We start from the raw sequence: 12,220 nt of genomic DNA on the forward strand, positions 1-12,220 counted from the left end.
CCAGCTTTTCCTCCTCAGAGTGAGCTCAGCTCAGCAGCATGGCTTTGTGTGCACATCACTGTCTCCAGCCCCACTGATGTTCCCTGTCTACTCTGACAATGCTGCACTGATACGTTTGTGTGTGAAATGTATTTCATGCCTCCTTCTTCATTTTAAATTAGAATTTCTGTTCCAAGCCTGATACTTAGTTTTATTCATTAGAAAAACATCTTTAAACATCTGAGAGTCTTTCTTAGCAGTGTAATTGAATTTTTGTGTGTTTATATCCTTTTTCCTGAATTTGTGGCTGACTATGAAATTTGCCATTTTTACTCTGAACATCCCATGAAATCTGTTACCATTCTGTGTGATTTACACAAAGCTCTGCCTGCTACCCAGCAGCAGGTGAAATATCAAGGCACTGACAGAAGGGAAGGACGCAGAAAATGTCACTTTTTCCCTATATATCAGTGTCAGCTGATGTACATCCCTATGCATAGAGTGTGAGTTGCTGTCCAGACCAATATTTGGGGCACAGAACATGGCCCAGTTCCCTCACAGCCCATTGAGATACATTAACTTGGGTTGACAGGCACAGCCAGGCTGTCTCAGCCCTAACATTCACTGTGGTGGCATCCCAGGGCTCAGGACTTTCCCGAAGCTGAGATTCTGGTGGAGGTCCTTGCAGTGAGGGTCTGCAGACAGGTGCCACAGCAATGCCTAAGTGTATAATACATGTCTCTGGTTTCTTCATTCCACTACATCCAAATCAAACCTGGTATCATCTCCCTTCCCTTCTACCCTGCTGAGTCCTGAGGTAACAGTGAAAGGCAGTGTCATGCTGGGCAAAATGATAGTGATGCACCTCGTTTGTCCCCAGTTGCTGGAGGCTATAAGCCAAGGGAGTCAGAGCAGGCGCCAGCGACGCCAAGCAGACAGACTCAAGCCCTACATTGCTGCTCAAGTGGATGTGCTGCCCGAGACCTTCACCCTGGGGGACGAGAAGAACTACAAAGGTTTCTACAACAAGCCCCTGTCTCAAGACCTGAGCTATCGCTGCTTTGTGCTAGCCTCGCTGGAGGATGGAGACACGGTAAGGACTTTCTGCTGGGTGAGACACAGCCTTTCGTGGCAGAGCTGGGGTGGGCTCAGTGCGGGCAGAGTGAACAATTACTGTAAGCCAGGATGATGGAGTTTTCTCTGAAGAGAGGAGAGTGAGCCTGCATAGCTGGTCTCAACAAACTGAGGCGGCCATGGGAGTTGACTTGATAGATGGTGTTGTTGGAGGGAAATGGCACGTACGTTTGACATAACAGATGAGAGTGGAGGGCAGTGTCAACAAACGTGCTCTGCACAAGCTCAGTTGTGGCTTGGTGGGCTGTGCCCAGAGCAGAGCTTGACACATGGTTGGGGTGGGATAGGTTCTCATTCTGCTTTTGTTCAAGTAAGTGACTGTGGCAAACAGCCCCTTGAAATCCTGATCGGCACAGTGGCTGCTGAGGCTCTGCAATGAACAGGATGCTTCCCCTGCTAACCTGCCTTCACAGGCTCTTCTCTGGCCAGAATCTCACTTCCAGCTGACATCTGGAGAAGCAAACCTGCATCCCATCACAGTCTGTTGTCAGCAGGGCAAAGCTGCACAATTGCCTGCTGCATAGGAATTCTTGTTCCTGTGTCTCTCCTTGCTAGAGGCAAATGGGCACTGCCTTTGTCAGCAGCATGCTGCCAAGCACACAGAGCCTGGGCATATGAGGGGGAAGGCAGTAGCTAATGGAATAAACAGGGAGTAGCACAAGACCTGTCCAGCTGTAAACATGAAGGACAGGAGTGGTAGTGGCATCAGTAGCAGCAGCCAGTGTGTAAATAATTAAAATAATAGAGATGCACAAAATCCTTTGGTCAGCTTCCAGCTGCGGCTTCCTTCTTCAGCCTTGTTTGCTTGTAATGGCTCATTAGGGCTGGTCAAGTTCTTCATTACTCATCCAGCTCACGTGTTCTTGTGCCAAGATGTGCACGCTGGTAAGAGAAGGAGAGTCACAAATTAGCAGCAAGGTAAGGCAGCAGCCTTAGGATATGTTACCCTAGCAGTCCCTGTCAAGAAGAGATGACCTTAACTAGTTGATCCCAGACTGTCATCATCATCATTTCCCTAGCATAGATCTGCCACAGCCCTCCAGTGAACCACCAGCTAGCGGAGTTATTACACCCTGCTCCTAGAGACCATCCTTCTGCATCCCCCACTGTGTCGTATCTATTTTCATGTGAAACATAAGGCACTCTGTCCAAGGCTGTGTGCTATCTCCCCCACTCACCTCCTCCTAAATAGCTTGCTCTGGTGTCAGCAGGCAAGCGTAATGTTGCCATTCTTCAAAGGCAAAGGGGAGTGTGGTTGAAACACCATCTCTGGAGAGCAGGGACACATGCACCTTGCAGTCTGCCTTTGGAAATGCCACTGAGATAACTGTCTTTCTGATCTTTTCTGATTCTGTCTTCTCTTGGAAGGAGGCATCTCCGAAGCGTGTCTTTAAAAAATATGAATCTTTGTCCCTTGCACAAAGCTTTGGAGATGGACACGTGTTACTTTGCTGCACAGATCAGCGTGCTCCTTCCCCCCACCTAATGCAGTTTGATCTTTCTGGGTGGTCATAGGCAAAGCCTTTGTGCCTTCCTCATAGAGTAGCCACTTGCCCATACATAGGGGAGCCCCAGGCCTTCTGTCCTATCCTCTTACCACCAATTTAGCATCTTCTTGTCTCTGCCATGCTCAGACAGAGCTGTTGTTGACATCCTGCCCCATTGTTTGAAGTGCACGAGGGGTGTAGGAACAGGCTGATGGGTTGCAGTGGTCCCATGCAGATTCACTTTAGGAACATAGATGAAGCAGGAGCCAACAGCTATTTCAGGATCATTGAAAGAGGGCTGAAAGGTTTCACAGACAAAGCAGGAACCACCCCTCCAGCCAGTGGCATCTCTGACCACTGATAAATCTGAGGAGAGCAGCAAGGATGCTGCACCTGAGTGTGCTGCCAGAAGGATGTCACAGATAAGAGCATTTTCTGTACTCCATGCATGTTTGAAACCAGGATGGCTGGGATCAAGAGCACCTGTGAGGGGAGATCAAGACGTGCATTTATGTGACACCAGCACGCTTGATTTTTCCCTTTTTTCTCCTCAGATGCACACAGACATGAAGAGCGTGTTTAAACTTCGACCTTTAAGCAGATTTAAAGATCCACGGGCACCTCTTCAGTGACTGAAACTTTCTATGGCAGGAGCAGAGCTTTTCTAGCTCCCTAATGCTGGGCAGCAGGTGCTGCTCAAAAGCCACAAGCACTGAACTGCTACAGCTCTGGCCTTCTAACAGGGGGAAGGGATTTCTTTTTGCAGCACTTAACCCTTCTGGCCCAGCCAGGCTGAGATGCGAAGGGACAGCACAGCTCCATAATCCTTAGCAACAGCAGCGGAACAAGCCAGGTGCAGTTATTTTTCTGCAAGGAAGGGTTTGGGTCTCTGTTAGTCCCATCTTGCTGGTGGGGCTAGAAAGCTGTCCCTTTGGATTGCAGAAGTCTCTGGAAAGGAACCTGTAAGCATGAGCTCCTTTCCAAGGTCTGTTTATCAGGACTGAGACATCAGGTAGAAAATGTTCCTGTCATTTTGTTCCTTTAAGAAAACCACACAGCCCAGCAGGGATTTTCCTAATATAGCCCTGTCCTGGAGAGTTGTGTTGATGCCAGCACAGCAGGTATTATAAACCACTTAGGAATCATCAGCCAGCCCCACTGTGCAATTGGTTGGGATTCAAAAGCCTGTGATTTGGCTCCAAGAGAATCCAAGGCTGGCAAGTGACTCTTAGCTGGGCTGCTCCAGTTTGGCACCTTGAGGCCAGGTCTGCCAGCCAGGAAGTTACTGGCACTGGGAGTGTTTTACACCAGGAAGAGACTCTTTCAACAGCGTGACCTCTTCCTGATGCCGAGGGAGGGAGGATCCAGGGGTGTGCTGCTGGGGTTTGAGAAGCGTGACCGTTCTCTGCTGGCCAGAGGCAAGGGGAAACCTCTGTTTCAGGGGAATAGCTATTGCTTTAGCATAACGGATGCTTGCTTTTCTCTCCCTCTCCTGCCGGTGCTGTTCAGAAGAGATACGCAGCCAGCCCCTACTCAGATGAGATTGTGATGGAAGTGGCTTCAGCAAAGCAGCAGGATGAACCAGAAATGCTGTGGGTGATGGGACCTGTCCTGGCTGTGATATTAATCATCATCATTGTCATTGCTATACTCCTCTTCAAAAGGTGAGATCCAGTCCAGGACATAGCAGTTTCAACATGAGCACTACAGGTGATGCCACCTTCAAAACCCTCCTTCCTTCAGATATGTGGTGCTCTGATAGACAGTCCTTGGTGGTCAGGGGGAGGAGGAAGGTCTCTATCTGGCACAGCAGAATGCTGCCTTATAAAAAGAGCAGAAGGGCTGGACATGCAGAAAGTAATTAATATCAGCCCCAGGACACTGAGCTGCTGTGGATTCTGGAAACGTGTGAGCTGTGGGAGAGAAGAGAGCAGCTGTGTCCATATAGCCAGTCTGCTGACCACTCTCTAGTCTCACAGCTTGGATTTGCCACCTTGGGGACTTCTCTAGTACTGGTTTTCTGTGGAAATTGCCTGCTTGATGTCTGGTAGATGCCCCCACTACTGTGAATGTTGACTGAGGAACATGGCCTTGGCAGTGAGAACAGAGCATGGATGTGACAGGCTGAAACCAGAGTAGGAGCTCTTTTTGAGGCCTCTCAGTCCTGGCTACCAGATCAGCACCATCCACGTTGTGTGCTCCCAGCTGAAGCAACCACGTGCTTTTGCATAGCAGAGCAGTCCTGCTAGAGCTGTAACTATAGTGTGAGATGATTGTTAGTCCTCCCAAGGAGCCACAGGTTGCGTTTGCACGTGTTTGGGTATCCTGTTCAATTACAGTAGGTCAACCTCTATCAGCTCAGCTCCGAGGTTCTGCTCCTCCTGGACTCTCTATTTACATATGTATCTGTAGCTCGGGGAGGAGGGCTGGCTTTGTTGTCTGATTAAATGGAGCTCTGCTGTGAATGTGCAGCCAGTGCTTTTCTGTGTGAGTGATCATCTCCTTTCTTCTGTTTCTGCTCTTCCCTGGACCTAGTAAGCAAGAAAGGTATGAATCCTTTTTATCTTCTTGTTTTGCTAAAATTTTAAGTCTATTTCTTTTTTGAAAAATAAGCCTGAAGCTACTAAGGGGCATCTTTGTTTTTGGGAGCATGGAGCATGCCAGCCCTGGGGGTTTACAAAGACTTTGTTTCCTCAAAGGTATCCTCCTAGCAATTGCCAACCTCTCACAGCTCTTAGGGAGATGGTTCCAACATAAATACTTCCCAGATCGTTTTTGCAATTAAATTAAATATCAAAAAAAAACAACAACACAAGCAGTTATAAGAGTTTCTTTGTTTTCTCAGTCACTTCAGACTGAGAGCTGTTCTGTCAAGAATGCAGGTGCATTCTTGCAGTCTGTAGTGAGGAAGCTTCGAGGGAATACCAAGCCATTGTAAGAAGTGAAGTGTTTGCTGATCTTTAAGGAGGTAAGATGGCCCTGGGGGAGGATTTCTGTACCTGGGCCCCTTAGACAGCGAGGCTTAGCTTTGCTTTGTCCCAGAGTCTGGTGTGGATGGAGCAATAGGAAGCAGTACCAATCCACTGTGCTCAGACCTGGCATTCATGCCCCTGCAGCCTCCTAGCTCATGCAGCAGCAGCATATCCCCTTCCAGCACCACCCAGATGCTCGGAGTGATGCTATGTTGCCCTACAGGTTTTTGCTGTCCAGCTTGTCTTTGGAGGCATTTTCTCCCATTTTCTTGTCTTTGGAGGCATTTTACCTGTGCAGCATATACAGTGTCAGCTCTGCAGTGGGAATGAGCTGTAGCTGAGCAGCAACGGATAGCTTGGGATCTGGAGGTTTGTTTTAGCAGTTGCCCTGACCAGCCAACTAATGAAAGACACAAACATGAATTATGTGCTATGCCCATTCCCCAGAAAAGCTGGACCATTTCGCTCAAGGGCTCAGGGACTGGCACACAGTAGCACATGGCACATCCTGCTGTGTTCCTGATAGGAGAAACAGCGCTTTATTTGTTTGCCATGAATTTTCCTTTCTTTCTATTGGTGCTCACAGTCTTAGCTCTTTTGTCTCAGTCCAGGCAGCTAGAAGGCTTCAGAGATGTTGAGATGACTTAGAGCAGTGTAAGGCTTACAAAATGGTCCTCCCTGTTGAACAACTCTAGTACATGATACAGCCGCAGTATGCAGATGGAGCATTTCTGACCATGCATGGCTCAGGGTCACCACCATCTGGAGATGCATCTGCCTCCGTGCAGAACCTGGCAGCCCTTCAGGGCGCTTTGAAATGCCTCACAAGGGGTTAGGAAGCAGAAACTGACTGTAGTGATCTGCAGGATGGTAAATGTGCTAGCATTCATGCAGACTAGCAGTGATGCAGCTCCCTCTCTTCCAGAAAACAGCAGGTCAGCAGAGGGGTTCACCATCAGGCAAAATCCATTTTGGGGCTGTAGCCAGAAGACAAAGTCTCTGTGTATTGCTGCATGCTCAGCATGTTGGCAAAGTGCCAGGGTCAGCACAGACTCAGAAGAGAGTACTGTTGTCCTGCTCCTGCCCAACACCCCTCTCTGCTGCATGGGTATATCCACTGTATTTGTAATACAGACCAAGAAGTGGACTTAAAGAATCACTAGAAACTCTTCTTGCAGTATTAGATTTTCTTTAATATTCACTTGTCCACTTTTTGATTGGATCTGTCCCTGCTTTGACTGTGAATTCCAGCAAGAGCCTGAGGTGGTGGCATTGCTCTAGGCATAAATACAGCATGAAGAGACAACAGTGTATTTTATTGTTCCATTAATACACGCCTTGGGTGCCTTCAACCATTCAAGACATGTATTAATGGCCCAATAAAACATACCCTGAAGAGCCTTTACGCTATTATATTACAGCATTCTATATTTAAATATTTCTAATACTTGGGGAAAAAAATTATTATATCCTTCCACTACAGGAAATAGTTCCTTGAGAGAGTAAGAGGAAACAACATCTTGCATCTATCTTCTCTTTCTCTAACAAATATTCTGCAGAATATGACATTTCAAAGTGCCTCACTAATCAAACTTCTGCCATTGCTTACATATAATCCTTCCTTTTTCATATATGGAAAACTGGAGGCACAGAAGATGTGATTTGCCAAGAGCCAATGGGAGCCTGGGATGGAGCTGGGTATCTGGGATACAGGGACCCAGTCTCCTTCCCAGGTGGTTCATGCAGGTCTCTTCCAGAGCTAACCTGCTTGTCTCTGTCCTCTCTGTCCATAGAAAAAGAGCACATTCCCCCTCTTCCAAGGACGAGCACTCCATTGGCCTGAAGGACTCGCTCTTAGCCCACTCCTCTGATCCGGTTGAGATGAGGCGGCTCAACTACCAGACTCCAGGTAAGGAGCAGCTAAACGCCTTGTACCCACCTCTGCCAGTTCCCCATGCCAGACAAGGAGTTGCAGTCTTACTCCCACAGCAGCTGCATCTTCTCAGTCACATTGACACAGAGGGAGCTTAGACCAAGGATATCCCAGTGTTCTCTCTCTGGTTTCCAAATCATTTTCCCTGGCCTTGTCACTGCTGGCATGAAAGGCTAGGGAACCTGGATAGGGACAGCCTATTGCATGATGTGTGTCACATTACATGAAGCTCAGTGTGGTTGTCCTGAGCCAGGAGGAGCCCCCACTCAAAGTTGGGAGAACTCACCAAAGCCCACACCTCTGTTGCTCCCAGGTGCTGTGCTGGGATTCAGTGCTGAGCACCACTTATTCATTGATGGCCATGGAGACTGAGTCGGGGGAGGGGATCAGGAGTTTACAGAGAGCCTTTGTACTGCTGGGGGCATCCCAGCAGTTTCATCCTAGCATCTTTGGTGTGCTGACTCCTGCTCTGCTGAGCTAAGGGTGAAGAGCTACCTGCAGCCTGCATTGCTCCGCAGCCAGTGCTGTGGCCCGGTGAAGGGATGCTGCTGGTCAAGGTGGTTACAGCTCAGAGGATGATATTTCAGTGAAAGCTGTTGCTTTCTGCATGCAAATGTTTGCTGCAGAGCATCTCATCATGCCTGCACTGGCCTGTGGTGCCTGGGGGTGTAGGTAGTTTGCCAGCCTGCAGAGACAACTGTACTTTGCACTGCAGAAGGGTCTCGTGCTGCTGCTTCTTTGTGTCTGAATGTCTCTGATGGCACCAAAAGCACAGTACCTGTCATTGTAGTGATCAGAGACAGACTAGCCCTGGCTCGTTCAAAGCCTTTCAGAGAGTCCAAGTCCTAGATGAGATGGGGGAGTGCTTGGGCTTTTGTGATGGAGGGAGCAGTTCAGGAATAAATGAGGCACACACAGCTCTCTTCTTACTTGTAGCTCCTCCTGGTCTGTAACCTACTTTCCATTTCCTCCTGCTGCTCATTCATCCAAGAGCTTTCATCTGACAGGAGAGTTTTGAAGGGACCATTTCCTGGTGTAAACATGACATGTTTGGGAGGAAGGGTAGGAGGAACCTTTCTTGTTGCCACTGACAATGGTCTGGCTCAGACCTGGGGTGGGCCTCACCAGCTCATCTCCCTCTGTGCCAGAGCAGCTGTCAGAGATCCGTAGTTAACAACATCTCCCAGGCAGGACTGATGGCAGATCTCATGGGTAGTGTGCAGTGACAGCCTGACAGTTAATTGGCCACAACACAGACCAGCATGGGAGGAAAATGCTGTGGGGAGCACAGAGGGCCTCTGCGCTAGAGGAAGAACATCTCAACAGGCAGATCACTGGGAGCAGTAGCAGGGAAGAAGGTCATACACAGAGCATGCAGCTTCTTGAGAAGGAGCAAGGTCTTGATCAGGACTGTTCCAGGACACTTGTGCGTGGGGACAGGCCTCTGTGACATGTCCCCACTGTCCAGGGACACAAGAGCCAGCTTTGCTGTATGCTTGTGGTTTACACTGAACAGAGAAGCATGACAGGTCAGGCTTGCACCTACTGCCAGTGAGATTGGGAAGTTTGCAACAAGGGCGTCACTTGCTAGAGCTGTAGGAAGGGTCAAGAGCTGCCTTCAAAAGAGGAGAGGAGCCCAGGAAATTCTGTTTCCTGCCTAAGGATAAGCCAAAGACACTGGTTTATTTAGTAAATTTGGAGAGCTCTCTGGAGACACAAAAAGAACCCAAAGTGCCCAGTTCACTTGAGACAGCAGCAGTGCCCTGGGGTGCTGCTAGCCAGCGCTCCCCCACCAAGTGACAACACTGTCCTCCTCCCCCTGCATCACTTGTGAGGCTCTGCGGGGTGGAAGCAGGTGTCACACAGCTAGAAGTGACTGTTCCAGCTCCTGACGAGCTTGTTCTCATTAATGAGGAGGCATGAAAACCATGAAGCCCACTGGACCCATGCTGTTGCCCCTGTCACTTGCCCGAGGTCGAGGCAGTGCTGTGTGGATGCATTGACAAGAGGTGCTGGCCACTGGCCCTGCACGCTTCAGTAGTTGGTCTCCCTGCTGGAGTGTGCTAAGCAGGGAAAACTTGTTTAATGCATAATTAATGGGGCTACTGTTATTAAATATTAAGGTTTCTCATTTTTGTGGTTTTTACTTCAGACAAGGGTTATTTCCCCCGCTGCTGGCCTCCCTGTACTAACATACCACTGTGCCAAGTTGCTGAGAGGATATGGGACCAGGCAGTGTCCCAGTACACCATGAAATGAGCCTGAGTTGCACTGCTCATGAGCTGCAAGTGAGCTGGAGGCTCAGGGGCACTGAGTGGAGATTGCTGGGCCTGAGTGCAGTCCCCCTGGCCACCAAGCAGCACAGATGTCCCCTGTACTTGCCGTCCACCTGCCCTTGTTGTCTCCCCTTGGGCATGGGGCTGTAGACAGTGGTATGAAGTAGCTCTTGGTGTTAGATAAAGACCTATGTGCTCACTCCCCTGCAAGTACCTCCAGCTCCATGTGTTTGTCAGTATCAGAGGATGTAGAGGATGGCTCTGACCAGAATCAAAAGCCTGGTGTGTAATGGCCAGCTGCAGAGCAGCCCCAGGGCCAGGCCAGTCAGTCCTGTGAAGGAGAGAGGCTCCTGGCACCGTGGCAGATGGTGCTTTCCTTTGCATCTTCATCTCTTGGTCTTTCCATTTCTGAACCTCTGCAATGATAATTAAAGGCTAATGGGATTTCTGTTCTTGCCCAATTTCTTTTCTTTGCAGGTGCCAGTGTCCCCAGTTGCCCGAATGTCTCAAGTTAGTTTTAACTCCTGTATTTATCTTTTGACACCTTTTGCTTTTTCTTTCCCTTTCTCTCTCGTCTCTGTAATTTTTGTTTCAATGTCATGAAGGTCACCCTCACTCACAGCAGACTGTAGAATGGCAGTGATTTCACTTTCTGACACGATGTGCAGGGCCAAGCTCGGGTACTGTTTGCACGGCACTACAGCAGCTCACCACAGCACAGTGCAGAAGGGAAGGCCCTGGGTACTGGGCTGCCGGGATGCTCCTGTGGCAGCCCTTTGTCTGCTCCCAAGCCTCATGCCCCCTTTGCAGTGCCATGCCGGGCTCTGCCATGGCACCAGGCCTGTAGCTAGCCCTGCATGGGGGCATATAACCTTAGCCATTCTGGAGGGGGTGGCCAGCTAAAAACCCCTAACAGACAAATTGAAGGGTGCTCTGCAGCCCAGTGGTTGAACACACTCTCCTCCTACCTCAGGCAACCTGGCTTCCCCAGGCTGGGTCACCTCTGTCATAAAGTTGGACAGAATGGTTGCCAAGGGATGCCAGTCTTCTCTGAACTGCCATGCAGTTGGTCTGCATGGCAGTGTTGGCACCAGAGTCCCAGGCACAGAGCAGAGGGACTTACTGCTCTAGCAGGTTGGATGGAGTAGTATCAGGACTACAGGTGCAACTACCAGTTTCTCTCTTGTCTTGTGAGCTTCAAATTGACTCTAAACCAACCATAAATGTGTGTCCTCCCTCCTGCTTGATGTACAAGGCATCTGTGTATGCACACAGGAATGGGATAAATATGTAGGATACATGCTTCCTTCAGGATCAAAGGCAAGGGCTTTGCAGTCTGCAGCCCTGCAGGCATTGTGAGACCTCTGAGCCCTTCTTGCCTGGTGGACATCTCACTGTTCTCTTGCCAGCGTCATTGGAAGAGCATATAGAAGTCTTGGTAGTGTGTACAAATCTCTGTCTTGCCCTACACCATCAGTGGCAGTTGTTTTAGGTTCACCATAACAGGATACCAACCACTTCTTTCTCACCATCTGCTCTTGCAGCTCCTTTGTTGCTGCAGCGCTCCTCTGGCCAGCAAAACTCAAGTTTGGTGAGAGCCCCTTGTACTTCTTAGCAGAGATGAATGTCTGCAGCTCTGCTGTGGTCCATGGCTCTGCTGTACTTCATACATAGCCACACAGGGATAAGCCCATACTGTGGCTATGTTCCAGCCTCTTCCTTCCTCCAGCCCCATACTTGTGCCTTGGTCCCACACTGTTCTCATTCAATGGTTCATCAGTAACAGCTCTGCACTGCAAAGGCTGCTCATGAGCTACAGCCTCTGGAGCTCTGGCGCCAATGAGCAAATTGTGCAGAAATCAGAGCATCATCGTTGTGGACCTGCTCAACCACCTCAGGGATCCTGATGGGTGAAATGGCAAACAGAGGACCATTTGCAGGAGGACCTTGGCACAAGGCAAAAGAAGGATATTTCCTCCTCTCTCTGCCCATGTCTCATCCATGGATAGCTCTGCACTGTCAAGTGATGGAAGGACGAGCGTGTGTTGGATCAGGTCTTACCTATATGCAGTGACATCAGATGCTTTTGGCAGAGGTGTGAGGAGCCCTGCTGTGCAGTGGCTGTGGTGTAACACTTCAATGTTATCACCTAGTGACTTGTCACCACTCTGTAAAATGCATGTACCCAGCCTGGGGACTGCTTAGTCACCTCAGCGGCCCATCACTGCCATCTGTGGCAGTGTTAAGGCTCCTTAGTGACTGAGAAGCTCCTGGCCATGCTCCAGCTTGTCTCCCTGGGTGTGAATCAACAGCTTCAGCCTATTAATAATCATTATTACCCATGTGGGCTTTCTGGGAAACCCACAGAGAAGCCAATGGAGTCACGAGCCTTGGGAGCTGGATGAGCCAGGCTTTGGATGAGATGTTTCTCAGCCGCAT

At 49.4% G+C, this 12,220-nt stretch overlaps 1 protein-coding gene across 1 annotated transcript in view; it reads left to right on the plus strand.

Moving 5' to 3' along the window:
- LOC104412657 (receptor-type tyrosine-protein phosphatase F-like) overlaps positions 1-12,220 on the plus strand; it is a gene marked incomplete at its 5' end in the record, with an annotated part of 42,529 nt that overhangs the window by 3,168 nt on the left and 27,141 nt on the right. Inside the window, 4 exons of the mRNA XM_010023438.1 lie at positions 860-1,072; positions 4,110-4,264; positions 5,136-5,147; positions 7,366-7,481. Of these exons, the coding sequence (XP_010021740.1) occupies positions 860-1,072; positions 4,110-4,264; positions 5,136-5,147; positions 7,366-7,481 (496 nt within the window). The remainder of the gene's footprint in view (positions 1-859; positions 1,073-4,109; positions 4,265-5,135; positions 5,148-7,365; positions 7,482-12,220) is intronic.

This window comes from Nestor notabilis, unplaced genomic scaffold (genome assembly GCF_000696875.1).
Source record: "Nestor notabilis isolate BGI_N333 unplaced genomic scaffold, ASM69687v1 scaffold321, whole genome shotgun sequence".
Lineage (NCBI taxonomy): Eukaryota > Metazoa > Chordata > Aves > Psittaciformes > Psittacidae > Nestor > Nestor notabilis.